This window comes from Anolis carolinensis, chromosome 4 (assembly GCF_035594765.1).
Source record: "Anolis carolinensis isolate JA03-04 chromosome 4, rAnoCar3.1.pri, whole genome shotgun sequence".
NCBI lineage: Eukaryota > Metazoa > Chordata > Lepidosauria > Squamata > Dactyloidae > Anolis > Anolis carolinensis.
Genome location: NC_085844.1, coordinates 221,655,277 through 221,682,431, shown reverse-complemented (window position 1 = coordinate 221,682,431; position 27,155 = coordinate 221,655,277). Strand labels below are relative to the sequence as shown.

The 27,155-nt window shown below is 38.0% G+C and overlaps 1 protein-coding gene across 5 annotated transcripts in view; it reads left to right on the top strand.

The window, feature by feature from the left end:
- Positions 1-27,155, top strand: part of arhgap40 (Rho GTPase activating protein 40) — an 82,635-nt gene that overhangs the window by 20,845 nt on the left and 34,635 nt on the right. The window contains exons 1-2 of one of the 5 annotated variants that reach the window (XM_008110059.3): positions 16,129-16,390; positions 17,099-17,147. The exons of 2 other annotated variants lie outside the window; for them this stretch is intronic. In XM_008110059.3, the coding sequence (XP_008108266.1) occupies positions 16,300-16,390; positions 17,099-17,147 (140 nt within the window). In that variant the 5' untranslated portion in view covers positions 16,129-16,299. Of the gene's footprint in view, positions 1-7,411; positions 7,433-16,128; positions 16,391-17,098; positions 17,148-27,155 lie in introns of those variants that run through there. 2 more of the 5 variants (XM_062978849.1, XM_008110060.3) reach the window with 2 other exon arrangements.

Below are 27,155 nucleotides of genomic sequence, written 5' to 3'. Positions count from 1 at the left end.
CTCGATGCTGTAGACATGGCACTTAGTGCAGTACCTTTATTGTGTAGTGTAAGTGGGTTCCTGGGTGTATTCACGTTTAATTCTATTCTTTATGGATTATTTTGGTAATTCAGGAAAATCTACTCTATTTCTGAAGATTACTATGCAGCTCATTTAAAAGAAGCTTGCTGTGTGGTATCTTGAGTCATAGTATTGAGTTCAATCAAGAAAATAAATATATAAATCAGTGAACTCATATTGGAACTAATTTACTATGCATGAGAGTAAAATGTGGATGATCCAGCTTTGGTACTGATACAGATCATGTGATATAAAGTGAAACCAAATATGGTAATCCTGGACATCAATATTTACTAGGATGGGAAGGAAGAAGCTACAGGTCTCTTCCAAACTGCAGAAACCCTTCAAATGCTTAGAAAAGTATCTGTCAGTCCTCTATTTTGTAGTAGACATTTATGGACTTTCAATAATTTTGTGCTTAAATTTTTTCTACATTCAAAAAAAAAAAAAGAAAAGAAAAGAAAAGAAAAGAAAAGAAAAGAAAAGAAAAGAAAAGAAAAGAAAGAAAGAAAGAAAGAAAGAAAGAAAGAAAGAAGAAAAAGCCTGGTCATCCTTAAGAGATGGCACAATTTAGTACATTTTAGCAATGTTAAGTAGTAAAGTTAAGAACTATTAAATAACTATCAGAAATACTGATGAGAAAAAGGTGTTCTTCCCTGCTTGTGTTTACTGAAAATCTAGTCACCAATCCATACCAGAAAAGCAAAAGAGGAGAGCAAAGTTAGAAAGGAAGTGTTTTGAAAACCAGGAAACAAAGTTTGGCTTCAGAGTAAGACAGCTGTTACCTTAGATAAACAAATCACTTAAAGGATTTATTATTAGCTTAATCTTAGCTTAACAGTGGCATATTATACCATGCAGATGAAAAAAGAATAGTGGTAATACATCCACCCCCCCCCCCTTTTTTTTCCCCTGGATGACTTGTTGTTAAGATGTGCATGTGCAAGATACAATGGCTGGCCTGGATCCAGAAATGATTCACCTTTTAGTGAAAAAAACAAAACATCACAAACAAACCAGGACATCAGAATTGACCTTCATGTTAAGACACAATAGTTGTAATTGTTTTGATTGATGCAGCTGTGTGTTGTGTGCTTCATATCAGTATTCCCACAAGGGCCATTGCTAAGTCTCAGCACAACCATAAGCCAGGCAGTGGGTCTTATGCTATTTGCTGGATTTTGTACTTGATGCTTTCTTAATGGATGGGTGTCACACAGTAGTTGTAACCATGTGTTCACAGTAGTGGAATCAATTTATTAAATTAGAAAGATTTGTACTTGACCTTCCAATAAGGATACCATGGGGGTTTCAAACTAAGTATTTTTTAAACAAACACTAAATAATAATTACACAGAGTTTGGAAAAGTTACTTGGGGGGAAAAGATATTTTCCCCAGAGTCCTGCAGATAGAACGGCGTTTTCAAGATCCCCAATGCCTATACGATAAAAACAGCAAATCTATAATGGTTGAATTAAAATATAGAAGGATGAGTAGGAGCTCGGAAAGCTGCCTTATACCTTATGTCCTCTTTGAGGACACAAATGTTGCACACTTTCACTTTAGTTACATTCTAAGAAGATTTGGAATTTGAACATTGTTACTTCTGGAATCTGCAGGTTTACTGTTTCCTAATGTAGCAGCATACACTCTTTGTATATTTGTAAACAACCAGTAATTGCAAAGATATAACTTTCTAAAGTGTTCCTTGTTTACCAGGAGAAAAGCACTACAAAATAAATACAGCAGAGTCTCATTTATCCAAGCTTTACCTATCCAATGTTCTGTATTATCCAATGCAGTCTGCCTTTTAGTAGTCAATGTTTTTGTAGTAAATGTTGCAATGTTTTGGTGCTAAATTCATAAATACAGTAATTACTACATAACATTACTGTGTATTGAACTGCTTTTTCTGTCAGTTTGTTGTAAAACATGGTGTTTAGGTGCTTAATTTGTAAAATCATAATGTAATTTTATATTTAATAGGTTTTTTCTTAATCCCTCCTTATTATCCAACATTTTCGCTTATCCAGTGTTCTGCCAGCCCATTTATGTTGGATAAGTGAGACTCTACTGTACTTAGAAAACTTATCGGAGGGAGTGGGAAGGAGAGAAGAGAGAAGAATATTGCCCTTTGCATTAGGATCCAGAAAAAATAAATTGCTGCAGCCTCTCCTCCCTTGTGGATTTTTTCTCATTAATATATTTTACCATATTGGCCTGCTCTGATGTTGCTTGACCACATGTGTCCTTATTTTCATCTTTCAGAAGTTGGTGGGCGGGTATGCCTATGGTACCGTGTTTCCCCGAAAATAAGACAGTGTCTTACATTAATTTTTGCTCCCAAAGATGCATTAGGTCTTATTTTCAGGGGATGTCTTATTTTTCCATGAAGAAGAATTCACATTTATTGTTGAACAAAATAATAATAATGAAAATTTACTATATACTGTACAGCAGTTGTCATCACAAACCAGCATAACCAGACAAACTGTGAATCCTATCACAAATTTCTTGTTACTACCATTATTTCCATGTACAACACTCTATGGTACGTACATTTACTGATCCTACATGTTCTGGTGTTCTGTTCGGCAGGCATGCTTCCAAACAAAAACTTTGCTAGGTCTTACTTTCAGGGGAGGCCTTATATTTAGCAATTCAGCAAAACCTCCACTAGGTCTTATTTTCTGGGGATGTCTTATTTTAGGGGAAACAGGGTACTGCCCTCTTCAGTGCCTTAAAAAAACCACAGCCCTCAATTGCATGTTACATGTTTTTTCAAATATTATAATGTCTGATTATGAGTTTCAATGAAATTATTTCTCACTGTGTGGGAAGTGGTGCATTAAAGAATGCCAGTTCGTCGTCTTCTCATACCAGTTTGTCTGCTTTTGAAGAGGTGCTTCCTTCCCACACCAAAGAAACTGGCTGTTGTCCAAAGAGCAAACCTGTAGGGTAGCATTTAATTCTCAGAGAAACCAATATATACTCTCCATCTATCTCCCTTTTAACACATACGTGTCTGAAGGCAAAGTTGTTTTTGATATTATTTTTAAATAGAGAATTCCTATTTCATAATGTTTTGAAACAAAAAAATGTTTCTAGTAAAAAGTTAAATTGTTATTATCATGTTTTCTTCCATGTCAGACAGAATGGGTCTAAATCCCCAAAGCAGTAATTGTAAGGTATACATATACAGTTAACCCTTTAGAAGGTATACATATGCAGTTGCTGGTTTGACTTTTGTGGATTTGATTATGCATAGATTTGACTGAATTTTTTTCTCTAGGACTCTCTAGAAGCTAGATCCTGGTTCCCAGCCAGGAATCACTTTGACCAGAGATCACTCTCCAACATTAGTACCAAAAGGGTTGCAAATGAATTTTTGGTCAACTTTAGATTCGATCTGGTTATTTGGGGTGCTGATTCAGAAAATTGCATAGGATAGACCACATCAACTCTAGTTTCTGATACAGAACATATGGTATCCAGTAGTCGCCATCTGCTCGACCACAGAAAACCATATTTAATAATTGGGAGCCGATGTGGTATATCCAATGCAATTTTCTGAATCAGCACCCTAAATCACCCCAGGAACAGGTTAAAAAACGAAGACGCCAAGGCACCCCTGCTTCCAGGTGCCACATGAAATGGCTCCGCTCAGGGGGAGGAAGGGAGGAGGAGAAGCAGCAGTCTGGATGCTTGTTGTGTCTTTCGGTAGTTAGCCTCTCCCCTCCCAACATCCCTTTTGCCTTGGCACTATAAGAGGGTTTTGCAAGACCAGTCATTCTCGTTGCAACAGTGTAGTAACTGTGAGGCTGCAAACTATATTTTAGTTCTTGGGGACCACTGGTTGGGGAATCACTAATCTAGATCATAGAGATTCCTAAAGGGAATACTTTTCTAGAGATATTTCTAGGTCCTTCAGTATGATTATATGGTCAGCTTCCAACTGACATTGACCATAGAGTTGTGCTGAAGGCCCTAGAAATTCCTGGAGAAATGTTGCTTTGGGTAAGAAAATAGCAATTATATTATTCAGTGTTTCACTTTCATTGTGGTCCTGTATTGCTAATCCCAGTGAATGTGGAGGATTAACTGTACATAACACTTTCCAATATCACCTGTAGGAGCCCTTTGTGGCTTTTTGCAGTTTGTTTGCCTATTTAGAATGATAGACAAGACCGCAAGGGCCATCTACTGCAACCTCCTGCCATGTAAGAACACATAATCAAAGTATCCTCAACACATGGCAATCCAGCCTCTGCCTTCAAAACTCTAGAGAAGGAGATTTCACCAACCCGTGAAGCAGCATATTTTGTTGCCTAACAAGTCTTACCAACAGGAAGTTCTTCCTAATGTTTAGGTAGAATCTTTTCATGAAAATACCAGTAAATAATTAGTTACTTGGTTAGTTATTCACTTGCTATGGGAAATAATCACTGGAAGGGGGCATTCTTAGTAGTTACACTGTGCTTACAGAGCAATGGTTCCCAATCTTTGGTCTTTCAGGTGTTTTGGACTTCAGCTCTCACAGTTCCTAACAGCTGGTAAGCTGGCTGAGATTTCTGGGAGTTGAAGTCCAAAACACATGGCGGCCCAAAGGTTGGGAACCACTGTTATCGAGGTGCCTGTTCAGCAAGACCCTATATTGAAGAACTGTATCTTTGAGTCTCCTAGCTACACTGAGTCTCCTTGTAAATAAGAAAAAAATAGGGTATAAATAAACATAAATCTTTCTATACATGTTTTTCCAAGCTCTTAAGAACAGCTGGAGAGGTGGTTTGATTTCTTTCAATCCTATCACCTTTCTAGATACTTCTTAATGATTGCTTTCAAATCTGGGACCATCCTTCTCTCTTCTTGTTCTCTTTCTACTGGCAAATGAAAACTATTCCAACAGCTTTTAGCAACTGAATGCAATGAACTTTTAATGATGTGCTGACTTGTTAAACTTGTTGAATTTTATCTTCAGTTTTTAATTGCTTTTGAAAACAATTAGCAGTGGTTTAATTGCATGTTAATATGACCTATATAATTTTACGTATTGGTATATGTATTTTAATTTGTTGTAAGCCAATTTAATATTTTAATATTTTGTAAGCCAATTTGAATTCCAGCATTGGGAAAAGTTGGAATGTAAATGAAGAGATAGAATGTGGTTAAGATGACAGAAATTATTAACAGGAAAGAACACAGAACTTAGAAGAAGTTGTTGCAATTTGCTTTAGTTTGAACCTACTGGGAAGGGCAAGATTCCACCTTTTTTTTCTTGACCTCTGCTGAATTAACAAATTACTTTTACACTTTGCACTCAGTTTGCAGGAATTGAAGGAATATGAGGACAAGTGCACTTAGAGGCTAGGAAAATATAGTATGTGAAATGACTGTTAATGCAATGAAGATCTGAGGTTTCTGCTTTTTGTGCGCCACTTCCCAAACATTCCCCAGCAGTTGAATGGTTCTAATAAACCACAGAAGCACTTTCTTTCTATAACCTTTTTTCCATTTAAAACGTCAAAGGAGGTGTCAATTTTGTGATTGTTTTGGATCCAATTCCAGGAGAAAGACAGAGTATCAATCAAATAGATACATAAACACCCAAATGATCACCCGAGATACACCAGAATATTATGGAGTCAGAGTAGAAGGGATCAGAATTCTTTGGAAGATGATCTAAAACCATGTGATAGAGTTCACCTTAGGGTTACTGTAAATCATAACAACAAGTCCTTCAGATCACCTTGAAAGTGGTTTGGGACCAGGTATTCTTCAGATCACCTTGGGCCCTTCCACATAGCCATATAACTCAGAATATCAAGGCAGATAATCCACAATATCTGCTTTGAACTGAATTATCTGAATCCACACTGCCATATAATCCAGTTCAATGTGGATTTTATACAGCTGTGTGGAAGGGGCTCTAGAAATACTTAAATAGCTTGGGACCTGGGCATCGTTAATCTTCATCATCTGAAGCTGGTACAAAGTTAGTGTTATGCCTTGATTGATTTCCTCCCACAATCAGTTACATTAGTTGAAGCTTCCAATACATCTTTATGATAGCAATATCGTTCAGCCCTCTTGATGTTGGGCAGATCTGAGCTGTATTAAAAATTTGAATCAAGCTTACCTTGATTTAAGACCCCACCCATAGAGAGGATGGGGAATACATTGAACCGGATCAGTGGCAATTTGCATGAATCCTTTTTTTTTTTTTTTGACCTGATGAATAAATGTGTTTCCTGGAATACAGCTTTAAGACATTGATTATCAGCTGTCATCGTATCAGAAAAAGGCACTTTATGTGAAATGCACAGGAATTATTTAAGCATTTGCTATTCAGGGATTGTAACCATACCTATACCAAATAAAGAGGAAAATGAAGGGGAAAAAATATGGCATCATCTTTAAAACTAACTTGCTTTTATTTTCTCATGTGCTTTTGTGGTTTGCAGTACAAGGCCATTTCATCTAGAAGACTCTGAAACCTGTTATATTTTAATAACTATTCTTTCCTTGTGGGTGAAACAGTAGTTAAAATATTCTGAGCATATTTTCTTAAATTTATAGATTTGAACAAGGAGAAAGCCAAATTAAATTGAATTCACATGTAGAATTTCATCATCTCCAAGTTGGGAGTTGACTTTTTTTTTGGACGGTATAGATGTGGCCACATTTGGCCTTTTCACTAGGCAGAATTGGATGACATCCTCAGGTAGCAGATGATGGAAGGCAGCATTTGCTCCTACCTGTTTTTATTGTTTTTTTCAGATTGAGGACAAGGTTTGTATGTCATACCTCATCCTCAAGCTAGGTATTCTAAAGTATTATGTGGTAAACACCATCATTCTATCAGCATTATGTGTTCAGTTTCTCTGCATGTACAAAAGTGTGTCTGTGTCACGCAGCAAAATGTTTGGGCTTTCTTTGGCCAGTAGATGAACACCACTGGACAACAGCTATATTGGTTTTTCATGCTTCCATTCTTTTTAACTTCACCTCTCAACTCCATCTGTTTGTGCCTTTCTTATAACAGGTTCTTTGTTTTCTAATAAGTGGTGCATGGCTTCCCTACCTAAAGGCCTAATCCTCTGTTTGTCACATAATACTTGGATGCTTTTTAAAAGCAGCTTAGGAGTGGCTCCATATGGAGGCATGTTATGTCTTCGGACATGCTTCCTGTGGCTGTGATCTACTTAGGTTTTCTTCACTCGGGAGAGCCAAATCTCTTTAGCAATTGGATTGAGGGGACACAGACTAGATAACTGGTCCTTGGAAAGCATTTACTTATCATCTACTTTGCTCAAGACATTCAGAGAGAACACCACTGCTGGACTCCTTGAAACACCATCGGTGTATAGAAAGGTAAAATTATTTGTCATTCTAAGGGACTGATAATACAGTCAGTCACTGAATTAAAGTGTATGATATTAGAGATTCATTTTGTAGGTAGCTGGGGAGAGAGGTGTAGCATGTGAGTGAAGGGAAGCAGGGATCGTGGATTTCTTTGATATGTTCCTTGGCTGATGTGAGCCCCTTTCTTTCATGAATATCCAGAAATTTCGGTTTTTGAGACAAGTCAGATACAAGTGTATCACAAACACAACTAGTGTGGCTCTGGTTGATACAAACATTTCTTAGAATTCTCTTTGTCCACAATGCAAGGGTAACAATGCCAGGATAGATTATTATGACAGATGGAAAAAGATTATGGAACAATGGCTGTGAAGGAAAACAAAGCACTGGAGAAATAGGACCTCATCAGACAAAGGTCCATAAGTTGGGGTGAAGGGGGAACTCTCCATGCTCTCAGAGGTTCCCTTCACTTCTGCTCTCAAGGGGGCAGTGTAAGGATGAACACACGGATTATTTGAGTCAAGTGAAGAAGGCTTATTTGCTAATCAGCAAATGGTGGACAGTGGCTTGAAGCTTAAAGAACTGCTGCACCCCCAAAGATGGGGTTGCAAGCTTTTATCATCTACAGCGGATCAAACAACACAATTTTGATTGGTGTTTACAGTTTGTCTCTTTCATTGGTTTATTCTTCACTCATTGTATTCTAATTGGCTCTCTATTGTATGCACAACAGTTTAAGATGAAAACTTTACTGGAACTTCATGTCTCTAGTGCTGACCCTGACTAGCTTTGGCAGCGACCAAACACTGGTCTTATCTTCTCATTTCCCAATCAAAGAATTCAGGAGGGAGCAACTTTTCTAAAAATTGCAGCATCTGCTCTTTTTATTTTCATGACTACAACTCCTATTATCCATTTTCAGACTATAGCCCCTACAGGGGGACAATGGCGAATCCATGGGGCAGCAGGGGAAACTGTTGGGCAGCACCCCATCCTCACCCCCTTGCCATTCCATGGCATTTCCCATATGCCTCCGGCTTTGTCCCATGCTGTCCCTGCCTTAGTTAGTAAGAACACATATATATGAAGCTGACACTTGGCGAATTGACACAGTTATCTACTGTTTTAAATGGTCTTATTCTGATTTTATGTTATATGTGTTGACAGGGGTTGTTGTTATAATTTTATGTGACTTGTTTTATACTATTGTACTGTTTTTACCTGTTGTATGTTATATGTGCACCCTGGAGTGCCTTGTAAGCTGCCCTGAGTCCCTTCGAGGAGATGGTGGCGGGATATAAATAAAGATTATTATTATTATTATTATTAGTATTAGTATTATTAGCATTTGTCAGGGCAGGCTCTGAACATGCTGCCAGGATGGAACCACACTGGAAGTAGCTCTATGTCATGTAATGGGCTCTGGCAGGCTTTGTCCTGGCTGCATCTTGGCAGCAGCCTAGAACAGGGAAAAAGCCCCATCTGATGTGGTCCATGGATTGCGCAGAGTTAGCAAATTTTGGCTTGAATTATACTGGTTAGTCTAAATGGACACTTAGAACCATCATGGTTCAGTAATTAGAGTTTTAAACTAAGACTTTTGGAGACCATGGTTTGAATCCTTGCTTGATCATGGTATCCCACTGGATGACCTTAAACAAGTTACATTCTCTGAACCTCAGAGGAAGGCAATGGCAAACCGACTCTGAACAAATCTTTCTGGATAAAGACTTGTGATAGGTTCACCTTTGGGTTACCATAAGTTGAAGGAACACAATAAGAATAAACTACAGTAGAGTCTCACTTAACCAAGCTAAATGGGCCGGCAGAAGCTTGGATAAGCGAATATCTTGGATAATAAGGAGGGATTAAGGAAAAGCCTATTAAACATCAAATTAGGTTATGATTTTACAAATTAAGGACCAAAACATCATGAATACAACAAATTTGACAGAAAAGGTAGTTCAATACGCAGTAATGTTATGCTGTAATTACTGTATTTATGAATTTAGCACCAAAATATCACGATATATTGAAAACATTGACTACAAAAATGGCTTGGATAATCCAGAGACTTGGATAAGCGAGGCTTGGATAAGTGAGACTCTAATGTAATTGAATCAATGAATGGTGAATGACTGAATAGTGCAGGTTGAGTTTACCTTATCCAAAATGCTTAGCATTGGAAGTATATTTTATTTTGGATTTTCCCCTTGGATTTTGTAATACAAGTGACATAGTGCATACTGTGAGATTGGAGAGAGATGGAGACTGAAGAAGCAGGGATTCTCACTGAGGACTCAATCTGGATTCCTGCCATTTTGCATATCCTCAGTCTTTCTCCAGCCTTGTGCCTCATACACAACATAAGTAGTGACAATGAGATTTAAGAAGGGAGAGAGACTGCAGATCTGTGAAATGGCAGGAATTCATGCCCCCTGCCATTGCACAGATACTTGCACCTCTTTCTCTTCAGTCTCACATATCTCATGGCTCTTTGCAGCCTTTTGTTAGGACCCACCAGCCATCCACATCTGCCTTGAGGAGGTATACTTCAGCCCCCACCTCAAAGGAGAAAGTGCGTAGCTAATGGCAAAATGTTTAGGGTTCGGATAGATTTCGGGTTTCTCAATTAGGAAGGTTCAACCAGTACTTGTTAAATAGATTGTTTGGAGCTAATAGGTTTTGTTTGCTTCCTTTACTGCTCCTGTGCAATTGTTAATATCATGCACAAAGGGGATTCCAATCATTTTTGAGGAAGAAAAGGTGACAGAAAATGAATTCTTCCTTCTCCTTTCTCCACCCTTATCATTTTCTCCTGTCCCGATCATATACTCTATTTATTCAAATTGAATGCTCACTTTTTTTGTTTAAATTACCTCACCAAAATTTGGATGTGCATTAGATTCACATAGTACAGTAATCTTAATGCTGAGCCAAAGCAAAAGGGGAAGCTGCTTTAGGGGCATCTGGAGATCCTATTTGAGGGGCTTCATATCAGATATAATTACCATGGTTCAATGCTATGCAATCCTATGATTTGTAGTTTGGTGACCCACCAGCATTCTTTGGTAGCGAAAGCTCAAGAGTTTTTAAAATTATATGATTTCATACCATTGAGCCAGGGCAATCATCCTCCAGCATAGATGCAACCCAAGGTTTTTCATTTTCATTACTGGAAGCTTTGGTGTTCTCACAGTTCTGTTTCTAAAGAAGGAATTCTAAGCAGGCAGCAACTATGATGCACACTCTTTTTGGCAAAATTACAAAAAGTGCATTTTCTTCCACTACACATTATGTTTTCCAGCAATGTTTTTTTTTTTAGTTTTTGGGTTTTGAACATTGAGGTGCACATTAGATTCAATGATGCATTAGATTAGAGTAAATGCAATAATAGTTGTGTGTAAATTTAGTCATACAGTTAAATTTACAAGATATTTAACTTTTAATAGATTTATTTTCCACTTTTCAACCATAAATGGGACTCAAGGGAGCTTACAATAAAATACAAATACAAGGAAATCATGAAACACAGACAAACCAATTTAAAACTTAATTTAGAAACACAGTGAATAACACAATATCCATCCATCCAGTGAAAAGCACTTTTTGCAGCAAGTGACTAACACTTCATGCCTATGTGAATTAAAAGGTAACTTTTTCAGTGAAAAGAGAAGAATGAAGGAATCAATCTATCCTCACACAACAGGGAATTTAAAGACCTGACAAATGGACTACAACATAGCTTTCCAGCATCAAGTCCTTCTGTCAAAGGAGGCAAGCCAAACAGTTGTATCCTTTTTCAGAAAAGGATACTCCACTCCATCTCACCATTGCACTCGTCAGCATTTTATGGCAGTTGAACTTGTACTGTTCTTATTGACCTTTTCTCCTTTGGACTTTTTCCAAGATATTTTTTTCTACTTCTCATTTCTATCCCATGCCTGCAGATGCTTCTCTTTCATATATGAAAGGTGCAATTTAAAAAAAATGTCCTACAGGGAGAATGGGTTTTTATTAGGAAGTAGGATTTTTGGGAAGATGTGACAACATGCAATTGAGCTTTCACATGACCACTAAATTGCAACCACAATTTAACATGACTCTGAGCAGGTCTTCCATCTTAAAAATAAGTACAGAAATCTGCCTTTCATATGCTGCTTATTTCTGAAAATATACTGCCTAGCATTTTAGTGTGTATTAAATAAATATGAAGTACTTCTTGCAAGCTATTCTAGAGCTAGGCAGCCAGGAGTAGACAAAAATAATGAAATTATTCACTTGAAAGCATGAAGCACAGTGGAAATGTTGGTCATCTATGAAACCCACTGCTCAGCTATGAAACCCACTGGGTGACCTTGGGAAAATCGCACTATGTCAACCTTAGAAGAGTATAATTACAACTTTTGAATAGCTCATTTGTTCAAAAGGTGAGCTTAGGGTTGCTATCAGTCTGAAACTACATGAAGAACATTACTATTACAACAGTGCATGCAAAACATACTTTTAATCAAAAGTCAAGCTGCAATGTGGAAATGTTTCTGTTCTGAGAAGGGATGGGCTTTTCTGTTGGCTACTTGAAGTCATAGAATCATAGAATAATAGAGTTGGAAGAGACCTCATGGGCCATCCAGTTCAACCCCCTGCCAAGAAGTCGATGGAACTCCTGCCCATGGAAGGTTATATTGGCATCCTCTGTTCTTCCGTTGGCAGGCAAAGGCCTTTTTATTTAGCCAGACATTTGATCATGAACAGAAGGATTTTCCCCTTGTGTCAGCTATGTTTTAATTTATTTTCAACTATTCTTAATTTGGAGCTGTAACTGTTTTTAATATGAATTGGTTTCATTTATTTATTTTTACCATTATGATTAATTTTACCAGATAAATGTAATTACTCTTATCCACTCTGCTGTAATTATTCCAAAAAGTTAGAGCTTTGTGCTATAACAATACAACACTTTGGGCTATAAGTCAATGTTTGTGTACCTGTTTGCTTCAGAACCATATAGATGGGTGCCAGGGAGCTGCTTCACAGGTTTTGATGACCTTACCATGATGATAATCGCAAGTGGTTGGAGAAAAAACTAAATTTTTAGTGGATACTACTTTTAAAAAGCACTTTCCAAGTTATTATTGCCATTTCAGTAAGTGATAATTTGAATGTATAAATAAGTGAATGGATATTAAAGTAACGTATAGTGGTGAAGGTATGGCTGTGTGCATATAGTGACAACAGAATTTTGCAATGAGCTTGCAGGTGCAAAAGTCATTCTGCTCCACTTCATTGGTAGGTGAGCAACCCCAAACAAGTTCCCATACAAAATAATAATATGCATTCTTAACATCTCTCATTTTAAAATGCAATCCATTTGAATGCTTTCTTTAAAAAAATGCAAGTTATTTGTATAATTTGCACTGCTGCTACTGCATTTTACCATTATAGGTATTGTATGACTAGCATGAAATCTTTGGAGCTTGTTTTGTAATACTAAAAAATGCTTAGTATTTTATCTTTCCTTTCTAGAGGGCATAATTTGAGTTATGTTACATATGCTATTTTCTGGCATTAGAAAGTAGGATTTGTTACAGACGGGCTTAGAATCTCATAGAACATGGTAGTAAGTTCTCACCAGTTGTTTATTGCCTGCTACATATCTTTTTCTACTTGTGTGTGGGCTTTTTTTAATTCTCATTGTAGCAAATGTTGTGGCCAGGATAAGATCTAAATTGTTGCGGTGCTTGTTCTCACATGTTTCAAGGTTGTTAAAATTTAATTGTTGCTCAAAAAGGTTTTCCCTCCTCCCCATCCACTTACTATGTGAACAGCTTTCTGAATGTACCAAAGAGAACATGGATGATGAAATGAATAGAACTGTGTTGTCGAAGGCTTTCATGGCTAAAATCATTGGGTTGCTGTGAGTTTTCTGGGTTGTATGGCCATATTCCAGAAACATTCTCTCTGACATTTCACCCACATCTATGGCAGGCATCCTCAGAGGTTGTGAGGTTTGTTGGGAGACTAAGCAAGTGGGGTTTATATATCTGTGGAAACTGCAAGGCTTCCCCCACTTGCTTAGTCTCCAACAAACCTCACAACCTCAAAGGATGCCTGCCATAGATGTGGATGAAACATCAGGAGAGAATGCTTCTGGAATATGGCCATACAGCCCAGAAAACTCACAACAACCCAATGAATAGGATGGCTTTGCTTCACCCATTTGAAAAGAAATCAATAAAACTGGGTTTCTCTCTCTCCAATCTGCTGAATATAATCATTCCCCTACCTCACCTTTGCTTGAAGGATGTACCACATTATGATGACAACTCAGCCAAAACCACCAGAAGTCTTGATGAAATTCCAGACAGCCTCTGGGTTTAGATTGATTTGCTTCCTTTTATTCTTCTGCCAAAGAGCCTTTCATATTCCAGCATTTAGACTTTCTAAATCTTGAAACCTTATTATGTTCTCTGGATAAGTCAAAACTTAACAAGCTGGGAACATTTTTACTAAATGATTGCACTACTGACCAGGTCATGTACGTGTTCATCAGTGCATCAGTCATGGATTGCATGTGCTAGTATGCCATTGCAGAGAAAACTTCCATGCTTTCATATCAATTACATTGTTTTTCTGTGACATCAGCTGCCACATGTCTAGCTGAAGAAACTTTGTTGTGTGGATGTAAAAAGCAGCATTGTGGATGTGTGTGTTGTTCAGTATATGACTGGGCCATAGTGGTAGAGAGAGAACATGGCTTGCATCACAAAAATCCCATGTTCCAACAGCATGTCCTACTAGGATTTGGGGAGACCCCCGCCTGAAACTTTGTCCCCATTTAGACTGCCATATAATCCAGTTTATGAATGCAGGTTATCTGCTTTAACCTGGATTTTATGGCAATGTAGACTCATATAATCCAGTTCAAATCAGATAATCTGCATTCAGAAACTGGATTATTTGGTCAGTGTAGATGGGGGCCTTTTGTCAGATTTGTATAGGCAGTATCCTCAGGGTTGGTCCCTGCTCTCCTAGCCCAGGGAAATGCCTCTCTTGAATTGAGATCTGTCAGAAAGGCCTTCTTTGTGATACCAGAGCAGACAATAATACATTTTGGGAAAAATAGGATATGGCCTGCTCTTCTGTGGCACCCTCGTTATGAAATACCCCAACATATTTATCCAGTTTACACATGTGCTATGGTTCCATTACAGTATGACTCCCTTATCTGTGTACAGTACTCTATATCCATGGTTTCACATAGCTACACTACAAAAATATCCCCCTCTGAAATATTGTTGGGCCTTCCTACGTCCTTCAGAGCTATTATGTGGTATCCTTCTAGCCCAAGTATAGTAAAAATACAGGTATCTTCAGTTTCAGGTAGATACAGTGGTCATACTGTATTAAAAATAAACAAGTGATAAATGATTTCATATAATTGTAGTTTTTAAAAACTATTGTTGTCATATACTGAATTGATATTACTGTATGCATTTTTACAGTGTTCAGTAACTCATAGGGATTAGGAGGCAACTTTGGTTCTGTGGGAGAAATTGTAGAACTGAGTTACACATAATGCCACAACCATGAACAATACTATATTTCCTCCATTGTAAGACACCATTGATTGTAAAGATGAATGCTAATTTCAGTACCACCACCAACAAAAATACGTAAAATACACCTGTGATTCTAAGATGCACCCCATTTTTAGTGATGTCCATATAGGAAAATAGTCTTAGGACTGAAGAAATGCAGTGCATTTTTTTAAAAATACACATTTTGCACCCAAGTGCTTCCCTCTACTCACTCTGGGACTTGACTGTTTTAGGTTCAAAAGAGGGGTTTTCTTTCCCAAATTGGAAGTAATTCAAACATCTTATTTCAGGTCACTTCCTATTGGAAAAGGGCCTCTCCAGGGCCTAAGATAGCCCAGGGCCTAAGATAGCCCATATAGCATTGCCATTGCCTCCTTGTTGGGGATATTTTGGTGTAAAAACTTTTTTTGTGTGGCTGTGGGGACCACAATAACAGCTTTCTGGGGCACATGCCACCCATGGGCTTTATCTCTCCTCCAACACCATTGTAGAGTAGACTGTAGAGTATCCAGTGCTAGAGTTTCACTGGGTACAATGCCAATGTCTATCAACCTTCATAGGACTGAGAACACCCCTCAAATTTGTGTTGCCTGAAACCCTGTGTTGCCTGAAACCCACCTCAAGGTTGTTCCTCCATGAAATACATAGCCATAGTCTATGTGAATATATGTGTTCCAGCCTTATATTCCTGGATGTTTTAGCATTGCTGGGACTCTTGAACATGTACCGGAGTCCTGAAAAAACTGTGTGAAGAGATGATGTTTCCATAGCTGGCTATAGATTTGGTGTGATTTATTCAGGTGTTCCCTATTTTGTGTGTGATCTATTAAGCCGAAGAGAAAAGAAACAGAAATTCTGGATCTAAACCTCTTAAAGCCCTAGTCCTGTCTTTCCACTTTAATCCTCCTGTCTGAACCAGGTCTCTTGTTGTGTTCCAAGCATGAGAGAATCAATGGCAATTTCTTGGAATGAGTGTCTGGCTGCGTACTTGAAGTCATGAGCATGTTGATTAGATTTTATCTCTCCGTTCTCATAGAGAGAGAGAGAGAAGGTGTAGACCTTGCTGCCCAATTAGCAGCATTCCTGAGGAATGAGAGGGCGGTGCCGCAGCCTGTCTTCATTGCAGTCAGCTGCTAAACAATCCAAAGGTGTTCCAGCAAATTCTCCTGTTATGGGACTGCTCGAAGAAAGACACGGATAAGTTGGCTGGTGCTTCTCTGACCAGAGAGGAACTATTTGTGCTCTCTTCTGGAAAAATGGATACATCTGGAAAGTATGGCAGTTCTGGATTTGTTAAGACTCGAATTCCGAGACCTCAGATTGTATTGCAGCTACTCCAGCCTTCTGGCCATTCTGGAGTTTGCAGGTATGGTTTATAGTTCTATTGTTTTGGAATACCATCTCTTGGCTGCTAAAGGGTAGAAGGCAACATGAGGTGGAAGGGTAGTGTTGTATATGACTTTCCATTCAGCTAATCAAGATTAAAGGAGACATTCCAACCTAAAAGACTACTGGAAGAGGGAAAACACAGCTGAGAATAGGTTCTATCAGTCTAATTGGTTGATTACTTGCAGAAGTTTTGGTGTAAACTGGTCTCATTTGACTATTTTGGAAATAAGTTCATATAATTATAATTAATATGCTAATTGTCTGATTTTATTTTTGACTATGTATTACGATTTGTTGAGTTGTTGGTTGATGAATTTTGTTAATTTGTTTTTTGAATATTATTATGTATACTGAGTTCTCTGTTGTAAGCCACCCCGAGTCCCTCTGGGGAAAGGGTGTGGAATATAAAGATTATTATTATTCATAATGCACTCTCTCAGGAAGCATAAAAGTGAATTTTTACTTACATTCCTGACACAAACAAATAATTTGAAATTGTATTTATTCAAAAAGCTACAAGCAGATACAATTAAAAGGTGATCATGGTGGAGATTTCCAATCTACATTAAAATTTCACATTCAAAGTTTAGAAATGCATGAACATTCAACATCCTTATTTAGCTAAAGCCAAACATAGAAATTAAGTGTGCATTTGAATACATTATTTCTATGTTTCTGTTCTCAGGGTGCAGTGAAATAAGCGGTTTGGCAGTTAGCATACACACTATAACCAGGTAAAATTTGTGTTTTAAACTACAGTACATATACATGGTGGAAGTTTGTTTTTTTTATTTTTGGAGGGGTTTTTTTGCACTTTACTACCACCATATTTGATAGTAATTCATTTTGTAGAGTGTTTATGGTCAGAATGTGTCTCTTTTGGTTTGTTGTGCTTTATGAAAAACAGGCATTTCTAAGTTTTTGTTTAGTTCTTTTTCATTTGTCCTGTAGGGAGTTCTTGCAAAGCAATGGCATCTCAGAATTCCTTAGAATAAAACTCCTATCCTTCTTGTAAAAGTGCACTGTGACTCTGTGTCTGTGTGCTGAATTCTCATTTTGAGTAAAATAACATTGCAGGTAACCCTTCTGGCTTTGAGAAGTGTTGTTGTATTGTTTTTAAATTTATAAATTTTCTATTACAGTTGAAATGTATCTGATTTCTTGAGTTATTACCTTTGTTGTAACATAACAATTCATCAAGATTTTCTAGTAAGAATCCTTTTTAACTATGGCTTTCTGGTTTTAAGTTCCAATATGCTGCTTGAATTTAAACATAGTTTATCCACTAAGGTTTGGTCCCTTGAATGCCAAAATATGTACATGCTGAAGACCCATTATATATAATGGCATGGGAAAATGGTTCCTCTTACATAAATGGTGAAATCAAGATTTGCTTTTGGATTTTTATTTGTAGTATTTTCAACTCATGAATGGTGGAATCAGTGAATACAGAGGGCCAACTCAGCACAATGAATTACATGATTAATTACATGCTACTCATGGAATGATAGGCAAAAAGTTTCTAGTAGTTTACTTACCTAACAAAACCACCACTTGATCAGTTGGTGTCATAGTAACCCTATCATAGGCAGTGGATAATTATTGAGATGTCTGATCTCTTTGACCCCAGTAAGATTGCATGTACCAGGAATCTCTATCTTCCAACAGCTGACAAATGATGATAGTTATTGATCCATATTCTCTTAAAACAGCTCCTCATCCTTAGCAAATTCTGATTTCCAGTGCTGCCAAGTTTTCTGTTCTGCAGGCTGGGTGCCAGCTGTCCTACATTTTCTCTCAGCTCAGAAACTGACTTAGCAACATTCCACAAGATGACCAAACTTCATACAGGAACTATTCTTGCATTCTCAGTGATTGTGTGGCTAACTTCTCTTTCCCAGTTTTTTTTTTGAAAAAAGGTCAACAAACTCCTCTGTGTGTGACATGCAGTTTAATCTTATTTTCAAATCAGATTTGAAGGAAGGCTTTTAATGACAGATGTAACACTGAAGTGTGTAATATGTTTGATTTTCCTTTTTCTGTGCATAACTGATGTTTCTCTAGAGGGATTGGTGAAGGGGAAGGAGAGATTAAGCACTTATGTATCTATGCTTTTCATTTCAATTGCTTCTAAATCTCTTAAGCATGCAAGTTGATGTTTGAGTAGATCCTTTTTGCACTAGTTGGGTTGGCAGGTAGTTCAGTCTTGCTTTATTTAAACCATTTCTTGTTAGTCACTAAGTTAGAAAGTTTTTGTAATGTTCTTTGGTGAGTAAATAACTCAACCTCTCCAAAAGACAGAACAAATCTTTATTGTTGTATGGTTATGGTTAACATATGAACCACATGTTTAAGTTGGATTTATCAGGGAATCTCCCGTAACTATATAAAGTCAGGGATAACCTGTGTAATGGCAGACTAGAGGTAAACCAGGCTTAAAAGTATATGGTAGCTGTAAATACTTTTGATCTAAAAATCAACGAATAAAGCGAGTTTGTACTTTATACACATTGTACCATATAGTAACACCTGGAAAAGCAGCATGATAAAGATGTTTGTTTGTATATATATGCCTTCGAGTTGTTTGTTAACATATGGTGACCCTATGAATTACACAGGATTTTCTTAAGCAAGTAATATTCATATGTAGTTCTGGGAATTCCTTCCTCTGAAATAGAGCCAACAGGACTGGTTTTTAGTGGTGGTCTCCCATCCAAATACTAACCAACAGTCTCACCCTACTTAGCTTCCAAGATTAAAAGTTCCTCAGCTGTGGAACTCCCTCCCTAGTGATATAAGATCGGCCCCCTCCCTCCTAGCCTTCAGAAGGAAAGTAAAGTCCTGGCTCTGGGATCAAGCTTTTGGATAAGAACGTAGTACAATAATAGATAAATAATAGATATATATTTCGTGCCATGACCATGGAACGGCTTTAGACTATGATTTTCGGATGGCGTGATTTTAATTGTCAGGTTTTTAATGTTATTGTGTGAATTTTAATTTTGTTATATTTTAAATTTATGTTTGATATGTGTTTGGTAGGCATTGAACAAGTGCCTGTGTAAGCCGCCTTGAGTCCCTTTCAGGGTAGAGAAAGGCGGGCAACAAATGTGGTAAATAAAGAAATAGATAAAAGTGTTCTGGTGTCTTCCTAAAATAATGTTTTATTCAAGCTTTTTTGAATCAACAATGACATAGACATGGACATATAATAAAGTAAAATGCAAAATTGAGAGCAGGGTTGAAAATGTGAAAAAGAAAGAGAGCGAGAGAGAGAGAGGGAGGGAGAGACCTCCCCCCCCCCAAAAAAAAGAAAAGATAAAAAAAGAAAAAAAGAAAAAGAGAAACCAAAAGAAATAACACTAAAATTGACTTCCATCTATTGCATGGTGATGTTAAGGTTCTTTTTTCATCATAACTTTTCAGATTTATTCTGGTAGCTCGGTCCATTCCTATTCTCCTATTGTAAGGCTCAGTTTTTAGATTTGCATACTTGGATCTCATATGATAATTCTCACTTTTTGGTGTTTTTAGGGCAGGCCTGTACAACCTGTGGTCTTCTAGGTGTTTTGGACTTCAGCGCCCAGAATTTCTGACCATTGGACAAGCTAACTAGGGTTTTTAGGAGTTGGAATTTAAAGCACCTGGAAGACCACAGGTTGTGCAGACCTACTTTAGTTTGTTTATCCCCTATGTTACACATGTGATGATGTGTGAAGACCCTCAAATATAAAAAAATTACAATATTTAAAAAATTGGGATTCACAGATTCAGATCTCCATTCTTGAATTGCTCTTGTGCATCGTCATGTACTTGTCAGACTTGTTTTGAGAAAAAAGGATATCGCATTCTCACTATCTTATGTGTATGGGAATTCATTTCTCACACTGTCCAAGCAACATGGGTACAGAAGTTGTCAAAGGAATATATGTTCAGTTTACTCAATATTGCCCTTGAGTTTCCCCACCAAAATTTGGTAGTTGAAAGCTTCACAGAAGATTCCTTGTCAGAATTGGGCCTATACATTTCAGTTCTAAGTCTAATATTCTTTCCACTTGAGCACCATTGTATTCCAAAGATGTTTTGAAGTATATATAGTCCCTTTGAACAGAATTCTAAAACTTCGTTAAAATGTTCATCCCTAAATCAAGAAATAAAACTTGTTTAACCTCAGCTGAACTGTTGAAGCTAAGCAGAGATTGGCTTGGCTGGCGAAACCCTGATCTAACTGCACCTTACTGTGCATTAGGCTTCATAGCAGGGAGGGATTCCGGGAAGTAGAAAGTATAAACATACACCAGGTACTTCTAGAAGACAGTTTCATTGTGGCACTCATACTGACCCCTTCATGAAATTTAAAATCTGAAATGATACTGCCTTCTGTTCGAAACACTCTAGTCTTGCATTTTTGACTTCCATTTTTTCTCCCTTACTACAGAAAGTCCATTAAGGTGATAAAGCTGGAATAAGAGCATTTTAATTTTTTTGGCATTAGGATCATTTCACCTAATAGAATGCTTTGTTTGTCCTAGGGTTTAAACAACCCAATGTGTCCTCCAAATGTTTTGGTTGAGAACTCTGATAATGTCATATGTTGACCATATTGGTAGGTGTTGTAGACCAAAACAGCTATAAGAATGAAATTGTGTCTAGTTTACTCTGTCATTATCGATTAATTAGTAGGAGACAGTCAGTTCCTATTTCCCATTTAAGAAGAAAAATCTGTAAAAGTTCAGATGCAAAGAGGAGCTATCAGTTGGCTCAGACCGCTTAAGCAAAATCATGTCAATGCTATTAAAAACTCCACTGCCAGGGATTATTTGTAAAAATCATCTGCAGATACATTTACTTGGTCTGACACAGTATGAGCTAAGCAGTATTTGAAGTGCACATTGTCTTGTTTCCACACCCTTTGGATTTTGGCTTGATTTGGTCAGATTCACCAGATTTATGGCAACTAGATGTTGAAAAAATTGAATGCCTTTTGTACTTGGAAAAGCTATACGTACCTACCAGTGCATGTAGGGAAAAATCTGGGAGTGGTGAGAATTGCCCCATGGCATTATTACTCCATCTTCCCATTTGTTTCCTAATTACTATCTGTTTGTTCTATTAACTGTTTCCATTCATGTTACCACTGTGTTGGCATTACTGCAGCACTGCTGAATCCTATGTTGAGAATATCTATTAGTACTTCGATAAGTTCAACTAGTAATTGCACATAACAGAGCCACTGTGACACAGTTAAACGAGGGTGGAAATTTCACATCCATTCCAAATGTTCTTCAGCCACAAAACTTCATTAGCTGATTAGTCACTATTTTTCATACTAATCTAATTTGCAGGCTTGTTGTAAAATCAGAGAGGAGGGAGCTAAACATACTGCTAGAAAAAGAAGCTAGCCTTCACTATCCTTTTATAGGTTTTTCCCCTGACGTTAAGTCCAGTCATGTCTGACTCTGGAGGTTGGTGCTCATCTCCATTTCTAAGCCAAAGAGCCAGCGTTGTCCATAGACACCTCCAAGGGCATGTGGCCAGCATGACAGCATGGAGCGCTGTTACCTTCCCGCCAGAGCAGTACCTGTTGATCTACTCACATTTGCATGTTTTCGAACTGCTAGGTTGGCAGGAGCTGGAGCTAACAGAGGGCGCTCAAGCCGCTCCCGGGATTTGAACCTGGCACCTTTCTGTCTGCAAGTTCAGCAGCTCAGCGCTTTAACGCACTTTGCCACCGGGGCTAATATAAAACATATGCTAAGACATGAGAGTCAAAACAACCTGTCTGCAGGAACTTAGGTTTTTTTTTTTTTTAAAGAAGGCAATGTCTTTAAAATATGTCTTACCAGATAGCTGTATATTGGTGCTGGGACTGAGGAGGAAAATACTTAAGAGTGTCCCAACTTAAGAGCATTTTGAGTTAAAAGCGGTAGCTTAGCCCACAGTTTGCGAGCTGCATTTTGACTTAAGAGCTCACACCAGAGGGAGCGCTAGTGCATGAGTACAGGGTTTTAGCGCTTCAAGGGAGTGGCCTCTGTGCCTTGTGCCTCATGCTCTTCAATGGGAAAATTGCTTTAATAGGTTTGTCTATCACAGAAATAACTTGTAGGCAGATAACACTGTGTGTGTGGTATAGATAGATGGATAGATAAACATCCCATAGATATAAAAAATTGCTATGTAAAATTAGAAACATAAAAACATTGCATATTTGGTTTCTGTGTTAAGGGTGCACAAGCCAGTATTTTTCTTCCCAGTCCCCAACTGTAACACCCCCTCACAGTGCAGCTTCTTTCACTTTCCTTGTGTTTGGCAAGTAATTCTATTGTCTCTTCTGTCAAAGTAGTACTGCATTAAATTTTCAGTAAGATATTTTTAAGGTTAAATGTTTTCTGAGAAGTGCTGAATGCCTCTCAGAAATTGTTGTTCCTTTTTAATTAAGTAGTAGTGAACTAATGCTCCTATATTGCCAAAATGGCTCCATTCACACACAAAAGGAAATTAATTAGAATGCTGGAATGAGGAACCAATGTTTGCAGAAGTACAAAAGTACATTGGGCAAATAAATACCCACTTGGGGCAAAACCCCAAAGGATCACAGTGGGGACTGAACATGTTCTCGAGAGACTGAATTTTGCCTTTTGAGAGAAAAATCAAGTATAGGGATTGAGCAGGAGTGAGGTATTGTGGAAGGTGTGCACGGCTTGATGATACCTTGAATGGGAACACTCCACATTACAGTATTTTGTACTAGGGCCCCTTCCACACTGCTGTATAAAATCCACATTGAACTAGATTATAGGGAAGTGTGGACCCAGATGACCCAGTTCAAAGCAGATATTGTGGGATATCTGCCTTGATATTCTGGGTAATATGGATGTGTGGAAGGGCCTTAGGTCATTCTTACTTTCTTAGGGCCATTCCAGACAGGCCCTATATCCCAGGATCTGCTCCCAGGCTTTCTCTTTATCCCAGATTATCTGGCAGTGTGGACTCATATAATCCAGTTTAAAGCAGAAAACCGGGGATCAGATCCTGGGATAAAGGGCCGGTCTGGAAGTGCCCTTAGATACTGATTCTGTGTTGTCATCTTCACTGCAACAACACAGCCTATCAGTATTCAAGGGCTGAATATGATGAAATTGCAGTGCTACATAACTAACTTGATTTTGGCTAGTTAGAAGGGTGCCAAGCCAGGGAGCTGAAAATACATCCCTTTCAGAGTGTTTACTTTCCTATAACAATGCCCTACATGCCACTATAATAACTTCTGCACCCAGGTAGGATTGCTTGGGTTTAGATTCAGCCATAAGCCAGAAAATCCTCGTGCATAAATTCTGAACAGAGTAGTTATGCATATTTGTCCAGTCATTTCTGCTTAGCTTCTGGGGGCCACTAAACAAGACATAGACTCTCCATCTGTGGTTTGTTCAACCTGTTGTCTGGGACTCTGGCTTGTCTCTTCTCAAACAAGCCAGTCATAAGCTAATGGGAGACCATGCTTTGTGAGTCTGGTTTGTTTAAGAAGCCAAAATTTGAACTGTCACATTAAACCAACTGAAGATGAAGGGTCTGCTGTTCATTTGGTTGTTTCCATTGGTAGAAGGAGCAATGCTTGTGCAGTCAACTTCCTTGCACCAGCATGTTCATTATTAAGAATTAATCAACCTTCCAGAGTTTTCATGTTTATTATTTATATATGCATTTATATGTATGTATACACACACACACACACACACACACACACACACACACACACAGAGTTATGTACCTACAAGTCATTTCTGTGATAGGCAAACCTATCACAGTTGGATTTTGTCTTAGCCTTCCTCTGAGGCTGAGAGAATGTGACTTATGATGGTGACCAAGTATAAGAAGAGGCACAATGCTAATATTCACTGTTTGAAGTGTGAAAAATCATTATTCTTTACATCCTTAAAATGCATTCTAAAAATAGGTTTGGGTTCTGAGCACCTTCCCTCTCAGCTGGTGATGTCACTCAGAAAGAATGAACATCTTAAATCATTTAAAAAAGTAAATCAGACTAAGACAAAGCTTTAAAAGTTTGCATGTAAAACCAGCTTCTTAGGTCACATACCTAACCTACGTAAATATATGCTGGAGACATTTAGTTCTGCATGCCTTCAGGCAGTCTACACCAGCTGCAGCTGGATCTGCTTAGAACTTACAATGCATTTCAGCTATGGTCTATAAAAGAGACTTAACAGTGGCTGAATTTCTATGGTGCCTAAAGGCATTTGGTCAATATTTAGACTTATCAGTGTTTAAAGTGAGATATTTCTCAGACATAGGCGTATCCTTTTCACAGAAATATTTGAATAGTTTAGGGTGAGGGAATGCAAAACATGTTTGTAAATTACTACTATTTTAAATCTCTGCAGCCTAAAATAATTACTATTCCTTTCCAGGGTCAGTCAGTTGTTGAATGGTTTTTCAAAATATGAGTACATTCCATTGATTCAGTGGGTCTAGTTGGCAATTAATAGTTGGATATTGCCTTGCATTTCTCACCTTCTGTTTGTTTAGACTGTATTTGTACTAGCTGATTATGTAGCAGATAACTCCAAGGTCATTTTTGCGAAGAGGAGTTAAACAGATTTGGAGTATACACACAGCCGACTACAGTGGTCCCAGTAATTCAGCCGGAGCCAGGAACTTAAACCTGTGGTGAATCCTGGCGTTCATGAGTTAGAGAATATCAGGCAGAATTTCAATCCATGTGCATTACTGTCCTCTACCAAAGGAAACCAATTTTGTCCAATATCCATGGTCAGGCAAATCTTCCTTCCACACCATCAGTAAACATTACTAAATCAGTTTAGCTTATATGTAAAAGTAGTCATGCTTGCTCTTGCCAACTATGACCTCGGTTTCATCTCCGTAGGACCTAAGGCTTGAGATGAAATCTATATATTGACACCATCTGTTAAGCTCCTAACTCATATTGACAAAAACACTTTGGCCTTGTTCCATATTTGGCAATTCCTGTCATTTTGACACTTCTAATCATAGCACACTTCTAATCTGTGTAATTATATTCTTTGGGGGAGTCGGGTGGGAACACAAGTGATGGCCATGACTCAGGTTGAAACTTCCCAATGGCTGAGTTGAAACCTGGGGCTGGATCACCATCGTATTTGTCTGAACATTATAAGCCAATGCTCATTTATCCTCCCTTCTTCTAACACATAATTATATCAAAATGAACTCCTTTTGAGGCCGGGGGAAACTATTCTAAGTAAAGGGTTTGAAGAGCATGATCCAGTAAATAGTTTCTACCTCAGTGGTTTGTCAGGCCATTCTGAGAAAAATTAGGTAGGAACTGAAAGGAGGAAGTTATTCTTCTGCCAAGTAACTAATAATCAGATTGGATGTGTGGGAAAAAAGAACACGCAATGTTGGGTAGTTCTGTACAGCCAGGCTCCTTTTTGGGGCAGCCTTTCTTCAAAATGGTGATGGCTGTTTGATGGTGATGGTTCAGCTGGTTTCCCTTGTGCTGTTTTTTGCTAGTCTGATCTAGCTACATTTCCACCTCTTTTGCTTACACAGAACACAAAAAGTTCCTGCATTACGGGGGGGGGGGGGGGGGGTGTTTTATCAGTAGATCTAGTCTACGTAGATTTCAGTAATTGCCAAGTACAATTCATGGTTGGAATGAGAATGCTCCAGGCAAAAACTTGGAAGCAAATTAAAGAGGGACTTACTGGTAGTTCCCCATTGCACTACCTCTACCCCCTCTCTTTAAGATTTCTTTCATCCATCATTTCTCTGCCAACTGATTATTTGACCTTCAAAGGCTAGTTGATGGTTAGAAAAGAGCTGCATTCTTTGAAATCTGTCTCTAGTTTCCTCTGACAGTATCCAGCAAATGCTTCCTTGTTAAATATGTGATACTGTGTGCTATTCAATCCCATGACTGAAAAAACAGATATAGACCCACCCTCGCCATTCTTAGTTGTGTGAATCAACCTTTTCTGCCTATTTTATGATGTTAAAAGCTCTTTGCCTTTTGTGAATTTGTTTTCACCTTTGTTGTGTCTTACCTTTCCTTAAAGAAGTTCAAGACAGCATATTGGGTAGGTTAGACAGAAAATGTCACAGAAACGTTTCTGATGCTGCATTTTCCCATAGAAAGTGTAATAGTTGCCTGGACTGTTCTACTATGATCAATTGTGTGAAGGGCTAAAATAGAGGATGTGAAACTCTAGTTATTCTCTTTTCCTCAGCTTGAAATGTAATGATAACTTACGGTAATTCAGAGAGTGTGTGAAGCTGAAGATAGTCATGTTACCTCTAAAAAACTGTGTTCTTTCAGATGTAGTTATTGGTGTTAAATATAAGGAAAATATTCTCGTTGCATTATTAGACATTTTAATAAGGTAATTTATACATAAAGTTTTGAGTGTGTAGTGGAGTCTCCTTGTCTGGAGGTTTTTAAGCACAGGCTGGAGTGGATGGCCATCTATTGAGTGCTGTGATTAGATATTCCTGCATAGCAGAATGAATAGCCCTTCAATCTCTTCCAACTCTTTAATGTTAGCATTCTATGTGTGCTTGAATAATAATGTTTAAACCATATGTACTGATCATATAACATTAATTAGAGCACAAGAATATTTTCCAATGCAACTTTTTCCTGAAAACCAGAATTTATATTTTGGTCGTAATAGCTTCATGAGGAAGCAGGAATTTGACCCTCGGCTCCTCTAGTCCCAGTTTAGCAC